The following is a 22,703-nucleotide window of genomic DNA, read 5'->3' on the forward strand; positions in this document are numbered from 1 at the left end:
TTTAATAAAAAATGTTCTTTGGGTACAATTTAAGTTTTTTGTTTATATTTAACTTTGTGATTTAGCCAAAAATTCTTTCAAAATAAGTACCCGCAAAAATCAGTACAGTTAAAAGTACAATTACATATTTAAAGCTCTTAAAGAGAATTTAATAAGATGTGAAACAAGCCAGTAACTAGCATACAACATACTTATTTCAGAGAGTCGGCAGATGAACAGATATAGTAGTTATTGTACTCACTGGATAAATTATCAAAAGTAGTTTGCGGCAACGACAAATAACTATAGCTCAATAACTGTATGAGTAAAAAAAAATTTTTGTGGAAAAGTGTGCAATAAATACAAGGAAAATTATAACTTTGTTTGACTTCAGGTACTTCGTGTGCGTTAGTGACAATCAGCCTTATTAAACATTTAGAGATATTGAGTTTACTATACGGCGGATTCAGCCTTACATACAACCGTTCATTAAACTCAATTAATTCCATCCAGCACTAGCAAAGTTTAAGATATAGTAAAAAAGTGAAAATCACATTCGAGCAGTATTTTTAAAATTATAGTAACAACAGAGAGAGAGTTAAAAACACCTCCGGTAGAATAGGATTTATCACATTCGAAAAACATTTGATATGGCATAAACAGGCATGTTGAGTAGATGGTGTTTATTAGTTATTCAATGTACCAGACAACACGAAAATATTTCGTGAAGTCAACGACAATAAGAATTCTTAGTACAAACTTTCCACGCATGCGTGTAAAAGGTAAAAATAAAGTTTATATTAAAAAATTATTTCAACGTACCGAAATAACACACAGATGGAATAAATTATGAGAATAATAAAAAACTGAAGAGTACATTAAATTGAAGTGACGCTGAAATTTCTTGTACACTGTACTAATAAGACAATCAGAAATTCCAACAACTACAAAAGTAAATTGATTTAGAGATGAAAGTTGCATTTTATTGTTTTGATTCGTAGCAAATAAGCAAGTTAGATACTAAAAAAAATATTTTAAGCATCCCATTATAGTTTATCAGGATTGTCAATATGCACCTCAATTCCTAACCATTTGCATTATTCTTTGATTCAATTTTTACCCCAGGATAATTCCGTCAAAATTAAAAATATAAAATAAAAGTCAGTCAAAATAGAACCAAATGTTATTCATAGCGACACGTGACAGAATAGAGGGGGGGGAGGGGTCAAATCAGATCGGATATTTGAAAAAAAAAAAAGAAACTGAAGACATGTTTGAGACACAATACAAGTGTACAAAAATATAGATAAAACACAAAATAATACAGAAATTATACCAAAATTATCTCAAAACATGTCGTTACTATAGTAACATTATGACGACGCCCAGCTTTCTTTTTTCACAAAATGAAGCAAGAACAAGTTTTATACAATATTCAAATTAGTTGTTATAACAACTTTAATAAACATGATGTTGACAGACCAGCTATCACGCCAAGCTGCACATCATAATACAGACATAATTCCCCAAATTGGAAGGGTTTATAGTATGCTTTATACAAAACAATCCAATTACGCTGTGGTCTACCTTGTTTCCTTTTTTTCAGTTAACGGCACGGCGATTACTTAAACGCCCTTTTAAATCTCAGATTCTATTACAGGATTTCGGAGAAGGCGTACGTTGTGTGAAGTGCTGAATGGTTGTTGGAAGAAATCCACAAACCACAGCCTTTTGATCAAAATCCCACAAATCTTTTTCTTAGGCTTTCCATTAGACTACTTTTCGCGAATAGTAGACCAAAGAATTCTCACTCCAATTTGAGAAGAGCTGTCACAGAATGAGAGCATTCGCAGATCGAGTGATGGGTTGGCTTGGTGAGCGGATTAGCTTTCTCTTTGGAAGATGATCAAAAGCTGTAAAAAGCGTCCGAAATGCCAGCCGCTTTTCAGGATTGAACGCCCAAATCATTGACAAAATATCCTAAAAAACAAAAACATCCTATTGTTATAGTGTAAAGGGGACAAGTAAGTCAACAATTTGGTTGAAAAAGATGCCATAAAACTAAACAAAAAGGCCTTAATTTTGTCTGATGCATTTTTTTCATAGGATTAGGATAATCTAACGGTTTAGAAAATAACAGTGACTGTATAATGTTGTCCTTCATACGGAAAATTTCAGCATGTTATTGCGCATACTATCTTTTCCCTTCTAAGGACTTTTATGATTTAAATCTTCCTTGCTGTCAGTCTTTTAGAACAATCAGACAATCAATATGTTTTATGTAAGCATGTTCTTGTTAAAGAGAAGATACTGCAAAAAAAACAGAAGCAAGGATTTAAAAATTATCTAAAATATTAGCTTAACTTTAAGTGACTTTAAGTGAATTTTTACCTTCACTTCCTTCGAAACTTGCAATCCATTAAGTGGTTGTTTGAATCCTTTTCCGATTCGATAAATGACGATTTCACTTGGTACGCCACTGAATGGAAAGTGACCAGCAAGAAGTTCAAAATAAACGCTCCTGAAAAAAAAACGTGGAATATCATCAGCAAAAAAATGGAGGAAGAAATTAAAGTTATTTTCATGAAAACATTTTTTTCAGCGTAATAGATAAAGTTAATATGTATATTATAATTATTACTGTCTTTCAGTGAGACAAGGATAACAACTTCCAGAATATTTAGAGTGCATAAAAACTGATCTATCTTTGAAAAACACAGTAGAGAAAGTAAAAAACTCAAGAAAAACCCCACAAAATGCAAGTAAACATTTAAAATCGCGTTCCGTAGCTATCGCTCGAAAGTACCTGCGGTCGTGCCCTTCGGCAACAGGAACGAAGCTGAAGAATTTTTTTGATCCGTTGATTGAATAAAACAAATGGTTGAGTTCTAATTGGTTAGTTAGCCACTCGCCGAAAGTTTGGAGATATTTTAAGCAAAAACCATCTCGAGAGGCCATTTTTGTTGCAAAGTTGGACATTTTTATACTGGTTTTTATTTTAAGAATACCACCTGCTTTTCTGACTTTTTGTGATCATTGGGTCTAGGCGTTTCAAACAGACAGAGTAGGGTGTCATAACGAAACAAGTACCGAACCCGTGAAAAACTTACAGTTTCGCCAGACAATTATTTATTTTGCAGGGCACCTGTCATGTAGCTATTCACAGCCATTTGTAATGCGCGGAAAACAGCTACTATTATAAATAACTAGTCGTTAGCCTGTGGGAACAAAGCTGGATATATCGCATTTGTTAGTAGCAGCTTGGAGATTCCGTACATGGTTTAGTATGACTGATTCTGGCTCACAAACAAACAAATAACGAGTATCGTTATAGAGATCATTTCATTTCAAATGATATTTCTTTAAAAATGTGCCAAAGAAAAAATAATAAATAAGTAAGGGATTTAATCTTATTCGAGCTGTATGTTGGGATTTATAATAACAACAGGGAGCTTTAGAAACAGCTCCGGTGGAATAGGATTCATCATGTTCGAAAAACATTTGATATGACATAAACAGATATGTTGAGTAGATGGTGTTTATTAGTTATTCCATGTACCGGACAACACGAAAATATTTCGTGAATTCAACGACAATTAGAATCGTTAGTATAAACTTTTCACGCATGCGTGTAATAGGTGTAAAAATAAAGTCAATAATAAAAAAAATAATTTACTGAACAAAAATAGCACACAGATAAAGTTAAATATAAAAAGAATAAAAAAATGGAAAGTCGATTAAACTGAAATAAAGTTGAAATTAAAATGTGACGAGAAGTCAATCAGGGTTTCTAAAGACATTGCTACGAGCGCAAACATTGGATTCATACTTCGTCTTATTCACAAAAAAAAGTTGTGTTATTTTTTTCGACTGGTGGCAAACTAATCAGTTTAAATAACCAAAAACAAAAAACAAACGAGAATAAACTATTTGAGATATTTTAAACATTCCACCATAGTTTATCAGAATTATTAATGCAACTCGATTTCAAAACCATTTGCTTTCTCTGATTTAATTTTTTTCAAGACAATTCCGTCAAAATTGACGTTATAAAAAAAATAAAACTTAAAATACATCCCAATCTTATCCATAACAAGACGTGACAATAAAGTATAAATAAAATAGATCGGATGTTTAAAAGAAAAGAAACCGAAGACAAGTTAAAGACACCAAATAAGTGTACAAAATGTAAATAAAAAACAAAAAATACAGAAATTATACAAAAATAAAATCACTTATATTCTCAGAACATGTCGTTACTATAGTAACAACATGACGACGCCCAGCTTTCTTTTTTCACAAAATGAAGCAAGAACAAGTTTTATACAATATTCAAATTAGTTGTTATAACAACTTTAATAAACATGATGTTGAGAGGCCAGCTACCACACCAAGTTGCACATCATAATACAGACATAATTCCCCAAATTGGAAGGGTTTTTAGTATGCTTTATACACGGATCAAAACAATCCAATAATGCTGTGATAAACTTTTTATATCATGAAGTAGTTTATCACACGGTCGTTATTTAAACCTCCTTTCTAATCTCAGCCTTCCGTTACGAAGGCCAGAAGATGCATCCTTTCGGGAGAATAGTGGTCACTGTTGAACAAAATCCACAATGCCTGTTCTACATCAATCTTTTAATCATGATTCCACAGATCGTTTTGCTAGGCTTTCCACCAAAGCTAGACCAAAGAATTTCACTCAAGTTTAATAAGAGCTGTCACAGAATGAGCGCATTTGCAGATCGAGTGATGGGTTGGCTTGTGAGTGAGCGTTTTAACGTGTTCTTTGGAAGATGATCAAATGCTGTAAAAAGAGTGTGAAACGCTAGTCGCTTTTCAGGATTGAACGCCCAAATCATTGACAAAATATCCTAAAAAACAAAAACATCCAGCTGTTATAGTGTGAAGGGAAAAAAGAATTCAAGAAAAAAATCCTCAATTTTGTTTGATGCAGCTTTTTGTTAGGATTAAATCTAATTTTTTTAAAAATAAACACTGAAAATTCACTTTTGTTCCGTTAGTTAATAAAAGCCTGATCTCCAAAAAGTCCTGCGACAAAAATGAAGCGCGGATTTGCGGATTTTCTAAAATATCGGCTGACCTCTCAGTAACCGAATTTTACCTTCTCTTCCTTTGGAACTTGCAAGCCGTTGAGTGTTTGTTTGAATCCTTTTCCGATTCGATAAATGACGATTTCACTTGGTACGCCATTGAATGGAAAGTGACCAGCAAGAAGTTCAAAATAAACGCTCCTGAAAAAAAACGTGGAATATCATGAGCATAAAAATGGAGGAAGAAATAAAAATTATTTTCATGGAAACAGTAAATTCTTTACATTTCAGCGTAAGAGTTAAATTTATAAGTAAATTTTAAAGATAAATAATTATCCTACTCAGAAAATGATATGTTTATGGCCCTTACATCTCGAGTAAATAGTTTTGTCCGCGTAATCTGCAAGCGCAACAAACAAAAACAAAGTAAATTAAAAACACCCTTACATGACTATCAAGAAAGTCTTGGATCTGTATCTTGCACTGCACATTCTGTTAACTTCACCACCTCATATGAAGTCCTTACCTTGAGTTTTAGCTTACAAAAGTACTGGACTAGAGTTTCGTTTCTTCATAATTGTGCAATTTTGAGTTCTTGTTATTGCCGCCAAATCATTAACACAAGTTAATATAAATGACAACTAAAAAATTTATATTTTTTCTAAAAATTCTCTCTATTCCTTCTGTCTTTTACGCGTAATCCAAAATGATCAGAAAAAGCAAAAATACGGAGGGTTATTTTAACTAAAAGCCGGTCAAAATATGCCACAGTTTTTTTGGCGCGCAAGAAGAAGAATTTATTATTCAATCAACGGGTCTAAACCATGTCCTAGCGTCGTTGTTATTGCCAAGGTGCACGACCTAGGGGCAAAGTGAAAGTGACTTTTGTACTATAGGAAATAGCGAGATCATCATTTGGACAGTTGAAATTGATGCTGTGGGAGTTCTGGTTTTTGTTCTTAACTCATTTTTTTTCTTTAATTTGTATAATAAGGTTAGTTAAATTTACGTATTCTAACCTCAAAGTAAGTATTGAACCACGTGTTTTAACAAGGATAATCTGAAATACATCAATTGAAGATTTTCGCTGCAAACGTAGATCGTGTGGAGGAGCACCCTGACTAGCTATATTTACGCTGTCCTTGTAAGGTTTTTACTCGGTTTCGTGTAATTATCCTATTCACCATTGTTTTTATTTGTGTGATCTTCACAAATCTGAATTTTACTACGCTGCAGCTTTGGTTGTGGCTACGTATATAGTTACCTCCAGGAAAAAAAGTGAAAGTAGCCAAATACAGTCCACCGCAACAAAATTTTCAAATACTCTTGTTAGCTAAATGAAATTAGGCAGCTACATTTCTTTAATATAAACTTTGGAAAACTTTTAAAGTTTATTGACCCAATGAGGAAAATGTATTTTTTTGCTCACAGTAAATTTTGTAACAACAGGCTGCAGGCTGTATGTTTTGACGAATTCTTATTCCCTAACTGGCCGAAGTCGCAGGGGATTTCTTCTTAGGGGAAACAATACAACTTTAACGCTTTATCGTGTTCGGCTGGCTGTTCAAAGTACCACGTATTTTTTATTTAAACTGTTCACAGTTGTAGTTCAATTTTAGAACTTTTACGGTGGCTTCACGCGCAAGTAGAAAATGTGGGGAGATAGGTTGTATCCTGCATTTTTGTTTAAACCAGCGTTGCACGACATAATGTACACCGGCACAAGTGTTCTATCAGGGTATGTGGAACAGTCTACCTGAACTCAACTGCTTAACCTGGCGTCCATCAAAGGGTTAACCAGCTTGTTTAAATTGTTTTAGAAATTGTAAAATATTAAAACTAAGAGAATTCATTCTTTGCGTTGCAGTAGACACGAAAAACTATTTACTTCTCGAGTGGACGCTATTACCGTTCAAGGTAGGATTTTTGCCTTTCAAAACACATTCTGGAACATATTACTGATGAAGTGTAATAAAAATCTGACAATGGATATAAAATTCTGGCTGTGCAACTGAGGAATAGCTACACTTACCCAAACGCATATATATCCGTCTCCTTTGTATAGAAAGGAACCTCCTGTCCTGGATGGCGAGCGTCCAATCGTCGCATTATTTCAGGTGCTTGATATCCTAGCCAACCTTGAGGTATTTGGAGGTAATTTTTTCTGTATATAAAAAATTAAAATAAATTTAAAATCTTTTATGTGACAAGTAAACATAATAAGCACGCGCAACAAAAACAAACAAATGGGTAAGGGGCAAAACAAACAAATGGGTAAGCGACAAAACAAACAAATGGGTATGCGACAAAACAAACAAATGGGTAAGCGACAAAACAAACAATCATCCAGTTTTTCATTTTAGATTCTTGTTTTTAGTTCTCAGTTTTTTAATCTTCTACATTGTAATTTGTACAAGATTTCTTAAAAACCTTTTGTTGACATGTAATTGAGAATAGGTAAATCATTTAACAAATACTAATCAGTAATGTAGTAGTAGTAATACAACGCTCTAGGCTAAAATACAGACAACGCTTGCAAGTCATGTGCAACTTGACTAAGGTCTTTGTATTTTACAGTTAAAAACCATTTTATCACCTGATTGACTGATCTGATGTCAAAAATAACCTATCTTATGCCCTTCTGTACTTTTGTTTTTTAAAAGATCAGGAAGAAAAAATCTATGTTAGAATTTAATACTATAAAATTTTTGTTAGTTAGTTTTCACAGTTTTAGTACAATTTTAATAATGGCTCACAAACCAGCTAGTATTAGAGGGAGACTAGCTATTAATTTGTGGAAAAATCCAGAGGAACTTACTCATCTTGCATGGAATACAAACAACTGTAGTGGTGGTGGTGACGATGGTATTGGTGGTGAGGTTAAGGTTGAGGGTTGAGGGTGAGGTTAAGGTTAAGGGTGAGGGTGATGAAGTTCCGATATAAAGCTGTACTTTCGAATTTAGAACACAATAGGATGGCTATTAGACGAACCTTTTACTGTTTACAACTTTTACATCAGCAACGCTAATCAAGCCAAAATCTGTTATCACAATTTTGTTATTTTCTAAGAAGATATTTTTTGTTTTTAAGTCATTATGTACAATTCCACGAGCGTGAAGATAACTCATACCCTAAAAGGAAATAAATAATGCATATAATGTACAACTTTTGTTGAGACTTTTGTTAAGCACATTTTAGGCAATTTATTGACTGACAAACTGTGTAACTTCCTTTTGTTTCAATACAAAGTTCTCAAGCTACCTAGCTGATGAAACAGATGGCTCTAGAAGTCAGGTGAATTAAAAGTTTATGCAGATGTTTTTCTGGTATTTACCTGGACAATTTGTTGAATTATTGATATAAGTTTAGAACTGTCGAATTTATAACCCAGAACGTGTATGTGAGTATACAAAGTATAACCTTTACAAAATCTAAAAAAAAGAGACATAAAGGGCATAGACATAAATTAGAAAAATAACAACATTTTGAGGGAAGACGTGCTCACTTACGAACAAACTATTGCTAGAGTAGGAGCCTCCATACATGCACCCATAAATAAACTTAAATTCTCATGCCTCGTCCGCCGTAAATTTTGAACCTAAACAATGACGGAATAAAAACAGTAACAAAAACAGTAACTTCTGCATAATACAGGACTTTTCTTAATTACAATTATTTTTATTAAAATTAAAAACAGCTTGCCAAATAAAACAGTAAGACAGATTTGTTAATGTAAGAGATCGTTTGGATTCTCTTTACATCTCAAATAAAAATTGTCAAAGTATTTTCCTTATATTGCTCACAACAAATAAAAATAGAATTAGCAATCTCCTTCTCTCACAACAAATAAAAATGGCATTAGCAACCTCCTTACTTCTCTCACAAAAAATAAAAATGTCAGCATTACCTTGTACTTAAAATCATTTTTTTCTTCTACAGTAGGATTCTCTAAATATAAAACTTTCAATGCCACTTCGCCATGCCATTTCGCTCTAGAAAAAAGTTTTCAAGTTAACATACATACGTGGACAATTGTTCTACTTTTGAGTACTAATCTAATTTTAAAAAATCGCCATCTTTCCTGACAATAACAACACGTCAAGCTTAACAATAATTCCACCCAATTAAATCAACGAGTACTCACTTGTAAACTTTTCCAACTCGTCCCTCACCAATCATTTCACCCATTTCAATATCTTGAAAGGGAATAACCCATTCTGACATTAAACTTCCCCTGTCCTAAAACACACACACAAAAAAAATAATCAGCGTTTTTTACTATTTATTTTAAGGGATAACAACATTTTTTTAGGAGATGGCCATAGGACAAAGTCGAACATCTATGAGCTTTTTGGCATGATATGAGCAATGACAGAAAATTAAGTTACCACAGCAATTTAAAGCAGTGCATACCATAAGACACAGCTATTTTACAAATTGTTAAAGACTTACTCTTAATTTGACATGCTGTGGAACAACATCGGATATTTGGGCATGGATATCATCAATGGTACATGTACAATCGTCTTGACATGAAATTGTCTATTATGAAGTAGATTATTAAAGAAAAATAGGAAAGATTCAACAGATAAAAACATTGAAAACTTTAAAAATCAATTTTAATTCGACATTTAACATGATTGATACTAAAAGGTTAAGGCCAATGTTCACAACACATTGGAAATTTAAAATGACAAACAAAAGATACTTTCATGAAAACGAACGGTTAAGAAAGAGTGGGTTATGAACATACACTTTTTGTATCGCTACTGCTTTTGGATTTTTCACTTTCAGTCAATATTAAAGTGTCTGTGGACAGCTCACTAAAAAAAATAATAAAAGTCATATGTAAACGTCTCACATATTACCAAAACTAAAAATCTCATGAAGCTAATTTGTATTGTACCTTTTGATTGTACTAACAGTGCTCGCCGTGCTGGAAAATGTATCAATTAAGTCCATATCATGATAACCATTATGACCTATATGATAGCATAAACAATTATATATCTGTTACATTTCTACAGCCTAAAAATTAGACAAGGCTTGCACAATCAAATCAAATCAAACTAGTCAGTGGCCAATGGATAAATCCACGGGTTGGTCGGTCCTTTTTATACGCATCACGTGCGTCTCACTCTTGGGGTACCATTTTGCGTGACAGAAAAACGTTAAGAGTGTAATAATATGGAACTTTTAAAATACATTTCAAGGTCCAAAGGAAGCGCACCAAAACCCATTTACATCACATGCTTCAGGTATCTTGTGTGGCCAATTATAGATAAATACACTCACGCGACTATAGCTACGCTGTACGTTCCTGTATAATTATGCAGTAATAATTATTTGTTTTCTTAATAAGAACAAACCTGTAAAGGTCGGGTTATCTTCACTTTGTGTATCGAATTTTGAAGGTGTTCCAGGAGGAGAATAATCATGATACGATGAAGACGATCTTGATGACGTAGAAGAAGTTGTAGAATACGAGTCAGCAGCTCCATATCGATTTAATGTTTGACTTTTTAGATTATCATGGCTTCTATTTTTGTTCATAACTTTGTGATTATTTACAGAGGTAATAATATCTCCTGGTTCTGAATTCGTTCTTTTCATAGGGTGTATACCTATGAATACAAGATAGCATTAACATACAAAAATTGCAATAAAAAATATGAAAGAAAGCTGCTGTTGACTAACATATATTGGAAATATGCAACGTTTATATTGCACGTTGGACATATGTATACCTCTAACACCTTTGGCATACATAACTTTTCGTATCGCAAATTAGATATGCTTACACCTTTCATTATTCTCATTGGAAATTGACAGAATCACTTATAGCAAAAAATAAAAATAAAATTATACCATCTAACTTTTCCTTGTGATATACTTGCTGAAAGTGATTTAATAGTTTTTCAGGTAAACCGCAGGAAGGTGGTGTTTTTCGCTTACATTTTTTGTGACATTTAAACCTACAAAAATATCAACAAATTGTAAAAATTAGATTTTTAAACAAGGTTTAACATATAGAGGAAGTTACGTAAAGATTAACAGCTGTGTCAACAAGCAAGTTGAAAAAAAAAACTCAGAATTTTTATTCTTTTTTTTTAATCATACAGTTCATTAAGAGTTCAAGAAAATGGTTTACTTTAATTTCAATTTTGGCATAAGGTTTGATAATAAAAGAATAAACTTAAGGTTTAACCCTTAAAATTTCGAAGGTTAATTTTTTTGCGAAAAAAGTAATGCTTGCAAAATCTTTTTATTCGCAAAATTCTTCACATTCGCGAAAGTTTCTCCATCTAAAGTATTTAAGTTTAGAATTTTTTTTGATAATTGATCAAGTAAAGGAACTTGTGTGGATTTATTTTCTGTTTGAAGAAGCTGAAACACAAAATTTTAAGATTTTTTTTTTTTTGGCAATGTCTGGGTTCAATTTTATAATCCATAAAAAAGGTTTTTGTACAACTACTTTTGCAAAAAGAATTGTGAAAAAAATTCTTCCAAAATTTTGCATATCTGATAATTTCTATAGTTTTCATGATAAAAACTGATAAATTCTTAACAAAATTGTTTGTAAAAAGGAACCATGTGCTATTATTATCATCTTACTCAGTTTGTTTAATAATACCTTCAGGGAAGAAAAAATATATGCAAAAGAACAGATTGTGCAATTTGAGTTCGAGAATAGGACCCTGAGAGTTACACAAAATGCAGAAAACAATTACAATTGTGAACTTTTTTGAATTGAAAAGGCAGATCTCAAGATTGCAAGAAAGTAAGCTTAAAATAGCTAAAGTTTTGCTTATTATCATACTATCTAAAGTGAATTATATGCTGAATTTACATGAAAATTGCTAACAAGCTTGAAACAAAAGGTAAAATGTGAAAAAAAAGATTGCGATTGCCGGCCTTTATTAAAAACAAAGCAGAATTTAAGCTTGCAAATAAGACGCAAAATTGCAAACATTAATTTTCCATTCTTTTTTTCCACAATTTTTTTTTCCTGGATGGTAGTCAGAATTAAAATTAAAATTTTTGTTTGTTTATCAGGAAATGATTTAACATACCCACATTCTTTGCATTTATATCCAGTAAACATAATTCTGTTGCAATAATCACATGGCACAGAAATCAACAACTTGGCAGAGAAACGATGTTTTATTTCATGCCTTAATGTTGAGAATGGTCCAACTCCTGTTGGAGTACGGGGTGATTGAGACATGGATGCTAAAACAGATATAAACAACAGTATGCATAAAATAGCCCTGAACATAAGACATCAGTATAGTGAAACCTGCCTTTATAGTCATCTAAGTTATCGACCTTTTCACTAAAGTACAAATGCTACTGTGTAAGGCCCCCTCCTCAAAACACCACCAGCAAATTTTTTTCAAGCACATTTTTAATCTCTCACAAATGGTTGAGGTCATACTAAAGTTGGATTTCAATGGTGATACACAGTTTAAAGATCAATGGATCTACTTTCCTATGGATTTTAGTTATTGGGAATAATTTTGATGTATTAGAATGTAATGACACTGCTCAAGACAAGTAATGATGCTTAGACTGTGCTTGCTATATATTTTTTATAGGAAAGCTACTTGTCCCATACATTCACCTTCTCTCCAGAAGAAACCGCCTTAAACAGGTTTGGCTTATGCTAGGAGAAAAAAAATCGTTCCCACTCACATGATCTTGACTTTGAATTTTCAGAATCAGTTTCTGACTCTAGTGTAATAACTAAGTTATTTTTTCGTTTCTTTGAACTTTTAACGTGGTACCGTGAGCTGCTTCCTGAGCTACCACCACTGCTAGTGCTTTCAGTGTGTATTTTCTGTCCTGAAATAAAAAAATAAAAAATATTACAATATCTACAGAAAGTTTTTTTTAATAAAAATTCTTGCAATATCTTGTAATTATTTTCCATCAAATATTTTTGCAAACACTGGTTGGAAGCAAACACTGGTTGGAAAACATGTACAGCAACAAGGATATAAATTTCAAAAATGTTGGATGAAGAAGAACAGATAATTTTTTTCTTTCAACACTTCATTTTTGATAAAAAATAATTAATAATTTACATCTGCATCAATTTACAAGATCATATCAAAAAAGTCTTTTTATTGGAAAGGTTGATTACGTCAAAAAATTATAGAATAGTTGTGTAGAACACCAAACTATATATTTCTTCATTTTGATTCTGTATGAAAAGTGTTCACACCCCACAGCACTTTAAACTTGGGGAAAACTACGATGGCTATTTTTCTGTGGCTATAAACAACTGTGAAATTTAGAAAAGTATGGCAGCATTTCCCCCTTAACATTTTTTAACAGCAGGAAATTAAATATTTAGAGAAAAAAAAAGTATTGTAATTTCTTTTTAAGCTGGATTATAAAACGAGTTGCAAGCAGAGTAGAATTAACGTTGTTGTACAGGCAAAGTTGATGGCATATTAATTTAATTGCCAAAAAATGCAGCAATTTCTTTGTGATAACAAAACTTTTCTAAATTGAAGGAATTTAATGTGAATCCACAAATGCCATGAAAATGTACAATATTAAATCAAAAATCTTAATGATATAAAATAAGCAACTGAATTAATCAAATTTTTAAATTCTTGATAAAACATTCCCTTTCAATTACCCTTCACCTCTCTAAATTAACTGCTGTTTTTTAAAAAAATGTTAATTTTTGCTTGAGCTGCCAGTCATATGATCAATATATTTTATCCCCAAAAAGGGGCGATTATTTGAATTTAGGCAAGCATTTAATGCTGGATGAAAACTTTAAACAAGACAAAGATGTACAGTTCCTACACCTTAAAACTCCTCTACAATTCGAAAATCCAATTCAATTCTTCTTGAACAAAAATAAATATCATTTTTATTAATTCTCAAGAATTTTTTTTTTTTACATACAATTATCGTAAACTAATAAAATAATTTAAAAAAAGTGTTCATGGTATAGTGTTTTAAACTTGATTCAGAAAAAAAATTTTAAAACAGCTTTTTATTCTCCACAACATATTAAAATATTATATTCAATGCAAAAATCTCTTTAAGAAGTAAATTAATGCACCTTTTTTCTCATACAATATGGGTGATTGTGAAGATAGCTTAGAGGAAGGACATACGTTGTTGCTTATACTAAGCAGGCATATAGATAAATGTGACTGACATTAACAAGTTACGCTCCCAGTGTTTTAGGTGCAATACTGGGGGAAAATTATATTAATATTTAACTTAAAAAAATTAAACCTTTTTTAAAGTATTAGAAATGATGTTGCTTTTTTTATTTATTTTGCTATTCCATTGCTGAGTTAAACTTAACATTTTTTTATTTTTTAAACTTCTAAACCTTTATGTCGAAAAATTATGATTCGAGACCTTGTTTAGGCATTACTGTAGAATTAATGTAAATAATATTTATACTTACCAACATTAGCATCTTCAGAGTTGCTTCGTGGTATTGTTAATGCATTACGGCAAGGATTAGGACTGGGTGGTATGGAACCTCCTAGTGACAGGGGAAACAACTGGCGCAAGACATCATCACTGGTTGGGGAGTATGAAAATAAAGACAGATAGGAAGCAATTGATGCTCTAATGTTTGGAGATGGTGACTCAGGAACAGTGTCAAACCAAGAGGACCAATGCAAATCACTTGTTTTCCCTCCACTTTGTAGTTTTTCTAGAAAATTATTACCTTAAATAGAGCATGAACACACATCCTGTTATAACTAACCAATAAGTATCCCAGAAATAACATGTTGGTATTTCAAATATGGACATTGCTTTGATTCTACTGTTAACCAGACAAAAGTTTCCTTGTCAGAATTTGTTATTGATGTTTTATTTAGAACTTTTATATAATAGAAGTAACGAGAAAAGTAAAATGCTAGTTAACTTTGTTTTCATAGAAATTAAACTTTAAGCAATTGCAATTTTGTGTATCATAAAGGTAATATGTGATTATATAGGGGCTAAGCAAAGAATAACTCTTTCATTTTTCATGGGAAAGACAATGCATGTTACCACAATAACAAAAACCACAAAGGAATTTTCTGAGAAATTACCTAAATAGTGTGCACAAGTGTGCTACTAAACCATGGGCTAGCTTTTTTACAAGGAAAATAAAAGTTAACTTGTTCAAAACTTTTATTTACTCATAAGTAACCAAGTATATGCTGCATAACTTTCTTTATCAACAGGTAAACCTCCTAAAATGATTTAAAACACATGCAAATGTGTGTAGTGTACTTTGCTACCTTACAAGACACTTCCAAACTTTAAAGCAAACTATTTATTTCTCAAATTCCATTCATCGCGAATATATTCCACATGCAAAGTCTTTTTAACTAACTAAAACTCTTGTTTAAAATTTATATTATCAAACGCGACTTTATTTCTTGTTGCAGAAACTAGTGGAGTATAGACTTTAGTATCATTAACATTCGGTTTTACTTAAGCTTTCGATATGGTGTAAATAACCAGTTATCACATCATGAAATTTTTGTATTTACTTTGTTCAATTTTGGATATTTTAAAATGAAAAATAAATTTATACACTTGAATGCCAGTACAAATTGCATTCCTAGACAGAAAAACTTATTTTCCTGAGCCATGGACTTTTACATGGACGGATTTTTTTACTTATATCCACGTCCAAAAATGTTAAACAAATGTGATTGATTTAAGAAAATGAATAGCTAAACATCCCTTTTTGACGAAGAAAAATGTGTTTTTTATTGTAATCATATATTAGTACAGGTCCAAAATTACTGTTGACAAAATTTACAATTTTGTCAACAGTAATTTTTTAAATTATGCACAACTTTTCCTAAATTCAAAAATTTATTCATTGACAATTTAAAACTTGTATTTCAGAATAATAATAAGAGTGTATTTCACAGAAATAAAAAGTTACACATGCATTTAATATGTAAAATTCAGATAACAAATCGTCATCAATGTCACTGTGACCACAGAATGTAATTACTACTAAAGAAAACAATCAAGAAGAATGTCATACCAACATAAGATCGAAGTATTTTTAATGCCATTCTTAATCTTTTACATTGTGCTTCTAAACGTTGTCCCACATCGGTGTCATCATTATGGTTGTAAAAAATGCCATTAATCTTTTCATCTGAGAACAAACAAAGCTCTTCAACAGAAGAACACTTCGTTGTTATCTCCTGAAAATGTGCAAGAAAATCATTAGTTGTAAACACTTGTTAAAAAAATAATAATTTATATCAATTGATATAGTAAAAAATTTAGCTTGGACATTGTAAAATGTTAATGTACAAAACATATATAGCTCTTTTTGAAATAAATATTCATTCTGTTGCTTTTGAATATCTAGTACAAATGAATTTATTTGAATTGAGATTCTTATTTAGTCAAAATTGTAGAATTCATGGATTTTTTGTGTAGTAGATGGAGAAACCTAGCAGAAACTATCACAAAATAAATTTGTATATTTTTAAAATTATTAGAAAGTTTTGACGGGAACAGGAAATGGTCCCATTAAACAAAATTACAACCAACAGACAACCACATTGCATCGATTTACTTTTTAACATAATTCCCAGAGAAATAATTCCATTACAGCAATCAAAATATTAGTGCAGTAAGGGGTAAAAATATTTTCTATTTGTTCAATTTATTTGTACCAAAGAAGTTTTGTGCAGCAAAACACTGCAGTACATTATACATTTCTATCAGGTCAAAATACATAGGTCAACTTCATGGAACTTGCAGTAATCACATTAATAAAAATAATAACAAATTAATGATGTCTAATCAATTACAATCACAACTTACCTGCACCATATTGTCTTCAATGTCAACAACAAATAGAAATTGATCAAGCCTAGGGTAGTTTCTAACTTCAAGTTCTTTTTCTGCAATGCCAGGACCAAAATTTAATTTGGCTATGATTTGTTTGGCAAAGAATTTCATCAACTTTCCCTAAAAAAAAAAAATTAAAGAAGTTTTAAGTAACCTTCAGAGAGTACGTAGAGCTAACTTTCAAGTGAGACATATTTTGCGTCAATGGGTTGCTTAGGAAACTTAATTAGGAAAGTCTGTCACGATTACCAAGACCTGTTAAACAAATAACGCCTTACAACATTATTTGTCTCCTTTAAGTTTTTTATGATTTATTTATACATTTCCTCTTTTCCTCTTCCTCCCTAACACGTGCTGTTGATAGCACATGAAAAATAAAAAAATTTATAAGAGGCTGATTAAAGTAGGACAGCTGAAAGCACACCTAAAAAAATTGATGTGCAGGTAAAAAGTTCCCGCACTAGAAGTAATTTACTTTTTTAATTTTTTTATATCTCAAAATTCGGGCAACTGAAAACATGAGTGGGACTCCCTGACAGGTAAGTTAGATAGACAGGTAAAATAGGTAGCCAATCAGCAATAATTAAGGAATATTTACAGATTATGATTGTTTTATTATATATATACATTTAAAAAACTATTTTCAGTCTCAAGATATAATTTGCACTTTAAAATTTCAATTATACTGTGTAAAAGTAAAAGTTAGTGTTAACATACTTGTTAAATATTTCTTGGTGCAGAAAGGACACAATATCCCACTTACATGGAATGTGATGCATGGCCAATATAGGTTTCTCGGAAAAATTATGTTCAAGAAAAAACTAAAAAGATATTTTATTGTGTGATGTCTTTAAAAAAGGGAAATATAATTAATCTTTATTAATAACTAAAAGAAAACGATTTTTTTTGTAGCAATGACTTGCACGCAAAGTGTATTTAGGTCTGCATTTTACAATGCCCCTACATCCATCATGGAATGCAAGTGCAATACAATATCATTTATATCATTCACCCACACAAATTTACTTAAAATTAACATACACACCCAAATAAGAATGTGTACACAGTTAGAAGTTCCTGAGGTGATGCACAGAGAAATACCAAAAAAGACTTAGCATGTACAGACAGACGTAACACAGATAAATTTAGGTTTAAAATTAACACAACCAATATTAGATTGGAAGAAAGTCATCAATATACCCCATTCTAAGATTTCTCAACATTTTGAGTATTATATACAACTTTAGACAACAAAATTTCTTAGTAATTTTAACTCCCTTGTAAATGTTCAATGATTGCATTATAACATCATGTTTAATTTAATTAATCTTTGTAAAAAAAATTTGTTTTCAAAACTATTAAGGCTAACTAATAAACTGTTAATGTTCTTATGTAATGTTGTTGTCCAGTTAAATGGTGTTGTGTAGGTTGGTATACAACATAAAGTGCTAATCATGCATGAGTCACATTTCACCTCCTACAAATTCTTATTTTGAAAAAAACAACCACATATCCAAAAAAGCAATTAAATTTTAAATCGTTCAAAAACAAAAATATATATATATATAACAATTGAGTAAACAAAAATACAACTTTTTATCTTGATTGATTTTTTCAATTTTATACTGTAAAAAATTACAATGAAGGAGAAACATTGTAACCTTTTAATAAAAATACAAAAACATTATATTAAGACTAGTTTACAATTTGAAAAGAGTACAATTTGAAAACAAAGTAGAAAAACTGTAATTATTATAGCCATTGTGTTTGGAAAGTGATGTTATGTAACCACTATAGTCAAGGTGTTTGGAAAGTTATGTTATGTTTTAATTTTTAGCAAATCAAACTTTTACTACAGTGTTTACTAACACATTATTATATTTGGATACATAAAACCTATAGATACAAACATTTACAAAACTTATGACTATATGTACTCCAAGACATTTTCTTCACTAAGTATATATTAATTTTTCTGTCCCACTGATAAGCATAATTGATCAATCCTAACAAATCCAAATATATATAAAGTAAAATCTTATAATTGTGTTTCAATGGTGAAAGGACTACTGCTGGAGTAGCAAGTTCTCTTTCTTTTTACAATTTTTGAGTAATTATAAATTGGCCAGACATCATGTGAACAAATTTTAATCATTATTTCATCAAGTATATTTAATATTGCCTATGAGCCGGGGCTTTCATTCTCGGTTTTGTCATAATTAACAGTACTATTTCTGACAAGGGATTACAGTGTTAATTACAGATTAAAACTTGACAGATGTCACAAATTTTCGCGTTAGAGTCACAAGACTGATCCTATTTTTAGATTGCAATTTTTGACATTTAGAGTTGGAAGAAAAAGAGCAACAAAAAATATTCTATGTACTTTGTCTTCTTACCATTATTATCGCACCTTGCTTAAAAAATTCTGACAATGAGTGCCAAGGGTCTTGAGAACAAGTTTATAATGGCATGCAAAAACTTCAATTAAACGAGGCGCACACGTTATCATTGGATGGATGGATGTGCATATTTTACATGGCTAGCCTCACAAATATCGAGGGATATACCCTGTCTATTATTTCCAGGAGGGGCCATGGCGTAGATGGAGAGTCCTAGAGTATTTAATGCTCATTTTGAGCTACGCAGACCCAATTAGAGCCCGCGCTCTACTAGACAACTCCCGGCAACATCCAACGGCCCACACAGTGTGCCATCTTCCCAATTTCCCTCACATGGCTTGGGTTAACCCGGGGCTATGGTAACATTCACTCGCCCATGTTGAATCGCCGTCAAGAGGAATCAAACCCCGGTCTCCCGCACAGAGTACGAGAGCTATAACCACTAATCTACGGCGCCACTTATCATCATTAAATATCGATGTGATGGAGTGCATTTATGACTGCATATTTTTGAATTTTTGAGTTTATATTCACTGACTAACTGACCAACCTTATTACTCTAGCACTGCATATTTGTAATGCTCACCTAACTTTGTATATATCTTTAAAAACAATTTATATGAAGATTCCAGCTAAATATACATACCTGAATATCAGTGTGTGTTCGGAAAAGTAAAATATTTTTTGGAAAGAATTTTGAAGGTTATTATATATAAGGATTAATATTTAAATATTTATAGATTATTGTTCCAAAGAGTGACAGCCTGTGTATAGCAGAAAAAGGTGACACGTTGCTGAAGCAAGGAAGAGATTTGTTGTTATTTACCAAAATGAAAATGATTTGTTGATAGACAATAGCTGTTTTCAGCAAAAATTAAGTTTTATCCAAGCAAGTTGTGTATGATTTTCCATATATATTATTTAATTTTAAGAAAGCTAGCTAGCTAGTACTAAACTGATATAAACAAAACAAAACTAATTTTGTGGCTTGCAAAAACAACAACGTATATTTTTGTTTTTGTACCACAAGAAAGGTAGCTAAAATGCCATTTTTGGTAAAATAGAGAACTCATTATTACACAAGTATAGCTAGTCAACTAACCTCTAAAACATTTTTCTCTTTGTTAATAAGCTCTGACCCGGATTCTTTTTTTTCTCTTAAATCTTTAAGAGACTGAGCTGGTACATCTATCATTCTTTGTAATATTTCCAACTGCTCTAGAAGTGTATCAACTGGTTGGACAGCCATGCTAATTTGCAGCTTTGCGCATGCAGCCAAAATCAGGTTAAGTTAATGTAACTGGGAAGTTAGCTGGAGGTGATGTCTGTTTTGTTATTGTTATAAAACTGTAAGTAATGGCCGTGTATAGTCACTTTTCATCCTGCTTTTAACATAAAGCATAATTCTTTTGAAAAAATATTTGTTTATTTTAAATCGCTAGCCATATACCATCACTTGATTCTTAGTTATTCATCGCAAATGTTTACGAATTTTTTGCATTCTTCATCAGGCAATTTTCGCACAAGCTCCTGAACTATAATCTTGGAAAACAAAAACAAATCCTTAAAAATGGCAGACTGCCGCATATTTTCCTACCCGCGGGGACAACGCGTTTCAAAAGACGTCACTGTTTTCCGAGCGCATCAAATTGAGGAGAGACGGGGTGTGCGTATTATGCTCCCTTGGTTACTACCTGCTAATACAAAATATGACAAATAAAGATCTGTTTGTTATATGCAAAACTATACAAGACTTAATTTGCTAGATTTATTAAATAATAAAGAAAAATGAGAAGAATGTTCTTCTAAAAACTTTTGTGCTACTCAGAGAAGCAAAAAGCAAGATGACGTCAGTTGGACACAAGATTTTTTATTGTTGAACAAACTTCCTGATTTTAAGCCGTTAACTATACATTTCATGCAATCAATTTCCTTTGTATCATTAGTGTTTGTGATTTTTCAAAAATAAGTAACACATGGTAAAGAAGCCTTAGTATAAATCCATCTTTAGTGCATGTTTTATCAAGTTTTTAAGTAATTTGCAGCACACTTAGCAAGCATGCTAACTTTCCCTGAATTTCAAAACACTAATTTCTTACTTCAAACTTTTTCCCTGCGAGGGGGACAACATACACGCTTTTTGTTTTGGTAAAACAATTTTAAAAGAACATGAGTCAGAATTATCCAAAAAAAAGCCTTTTTTGAGCCTCATCACAATTTTTGCAAAAAAAACTCCTGCTTCTTTTATTTAGCACAATTCGCAAGGTTTCAGACGTTCAAGAAAACTGCAAAAATAGAACCCGGAAAATATTTTCCCAAGAAAAAGTAGTGGAACCAACCTTTTCCCCAGGGCTTGTTAGGCTATTTAGGATTGTGGACGGAACCTGTGTAAGCTCAGTTCTGTTCAGGTTCCGTCCCTATATAAAAAGTAAGGCCGCCGTTGGTAGTTTTTTTTTAATTCATCTTATTTTTTGTTTAGTTTATGCTAGACGTACAGGAGTTTGGCATTTTTAAGGAATGATTTTTCTCCACCTTTCACACCTAATGTTCTATGGGAAAAAGAATTCGTAATCTCTTAAAACAAATATAACCCCATGAATTATCTGATAACATTAACAAATATAACTTTGACATTTTTTTTTTGATTGAATGAAACTTAAGTAATTTATGTTCCACTCGTTTCCTCGATAGTGGTAAAAATGATTACGCGGTTTGGTCGAAGAAAAAAAAAACGTTGGAATTGTTTCAAAATATTCAATATGAAAATGAAAAAGTGAAAATTATCCCAGCACAAGCTTCTCATGTGATTCTAACATACTGCAAACTTAAAAGATTTTAAAACTAGCGAGAAAAAAAAAATGTCTTAAAAAAATTTTAAAAAAAATCTGTGCTTGCTTTTGAAGACCTAAGATTGTCATCGAACTTTTTAAAATTTGACAAAGAATGTAATCACAAGCCCAGTTGTGACTTTATAATTATATTTTTATACACTAGACTACATAAAGGTTAAAATAAGTATTATCTCATCAATTTAATCTCCCGCGAACGTTTCATATTATTTATGTTTTCTGTTTAAAGATTATATTCGTAAGAAAGATATCGCATAATATGTAAAAATGTTTGATTAAAAGTTTTGTTTATTTTGTTCTTTTGTTTCTAGGATGGGGATAAAAACATAATTCTACATTGTTGGGTGGACGGGGTGCGGGAGGGTTGCGTAATAATCTTCAAGATTATGACAATTCAAAAGACTATACATTTATTGCAGAGGTATAAAACAAAGAAGATAATTGGAGGTGATCACCATGGTCATTACAGTTGCTAGGGAGACAGAAAATACCTCAGTTATTTTGGGACATAACAACGCAGCAATCAGCCGGAGGACACCGTCATGTAATAT

General features: G+C 31.7%; 1 protein-coding gene across 2 annotated transcripts; it reads right to left on the minus strand.

The window, feature by feature from the left end:
- Positions 1 to 654: 654 nt before the first annotated feature.
- Positions 655 to 20,998, minus strand: LOC130623946 (kinase suppressor of Ras 1-like). 2 transcript variants are annotated; one of them, XM_057439498.1, is made up of 19 exons: positions 20,406 to 20,998; positions 16,875 to 17,021; positions 16,078 to 16,243; positions 14,482 to 14,736; positions 12,735 to 12,884; positions 12,113 to 12,272; positions 10,908 to 11,014; positions 10,409 to 10,663; positions 9,946 to 10,021; positions 9,793 to 9,862; positions 9,492 to 9,581; positions 9,184 to 9,278; positions 8,947 to 9,031; positions 8,549 to 8,637; positions 8,374 to 8,470; positions 8,031 to 8,170; positions 7,072 to 7,203; positions 2,371 to 2,500; positions 655 to 1,959 (listed from the first exon to the last, which is right to left on the minus strand). In XM_057439498.1, the coding sequence occupies exons 1-19, from the start codon at positions 20,550 to 20,552 to the stop codon at positions 1,810 to 1,812; spliced, it is 2,541 nt and encodes an 846-aa protein (XP_057295481.1). In that variant the 5' UTR covers positions 20,553 to 20,998; the 3' UTR covers positions 655 to 1,809. The 2 variants fall into 2 exon arrangements, with proteins under 2 accessions (XP_057295481.1, XP_057295480.1); XM_057439497.1 differs by lacking the exons at positions 655 to 1,959; positions 2,371 to 2,500 and adding exons at positions 3,504 to 4,859; positions 5,111 to 5,240 and having other exon boundaries at positions 20,406 to 20,979.
- Between the last annotated feature and the right edge of the window lie 1,705 nt (positions 20,999 to 22,703).

The sequence above is a fragment of the Hydractinia symbiolongicarpus genome, chromosome 13, assembly GCF_029227915.1.
Source record: "Hydractinia symbiolongicarpus strain clone_291-10 chromosome 13, HSymV2.1, whole genome shotgun sequence".
Classification (NCBI taxonomy): domain Eukaryota; kingdom Metazoa; phylum Cnidaria; class Hydrozoa; order Anthoathecata; family Hydractiniidae; genus Hydractinia; species Hydractinia symbiolongicarpus.

Bases quoted from the DNA above. Each gene is read 5' to 3' on its own strand.
- LOC130623946 (XM_057439497.1), bottom strand. From the start codon at position 20,552: ATGGCTGTCCAACCAGTTGATACACTTCTAGAGCAGTTGGAAATATTA. The intron at 9,582-9,792 runs GTATGTTCATAA...ACTTCATAATAG, and splicing joins GCAGTAGCGATACAAAAAGT to ACAATTTCATGTCAAGACGA. The intron at 9,032-9,183 runs GTGAGTACTCGT...ACTTTTTTCTAG, and splicing joins CGAGTTGGAAAAGTTTACAA to AGCGAAATGGCATGGCGAAG.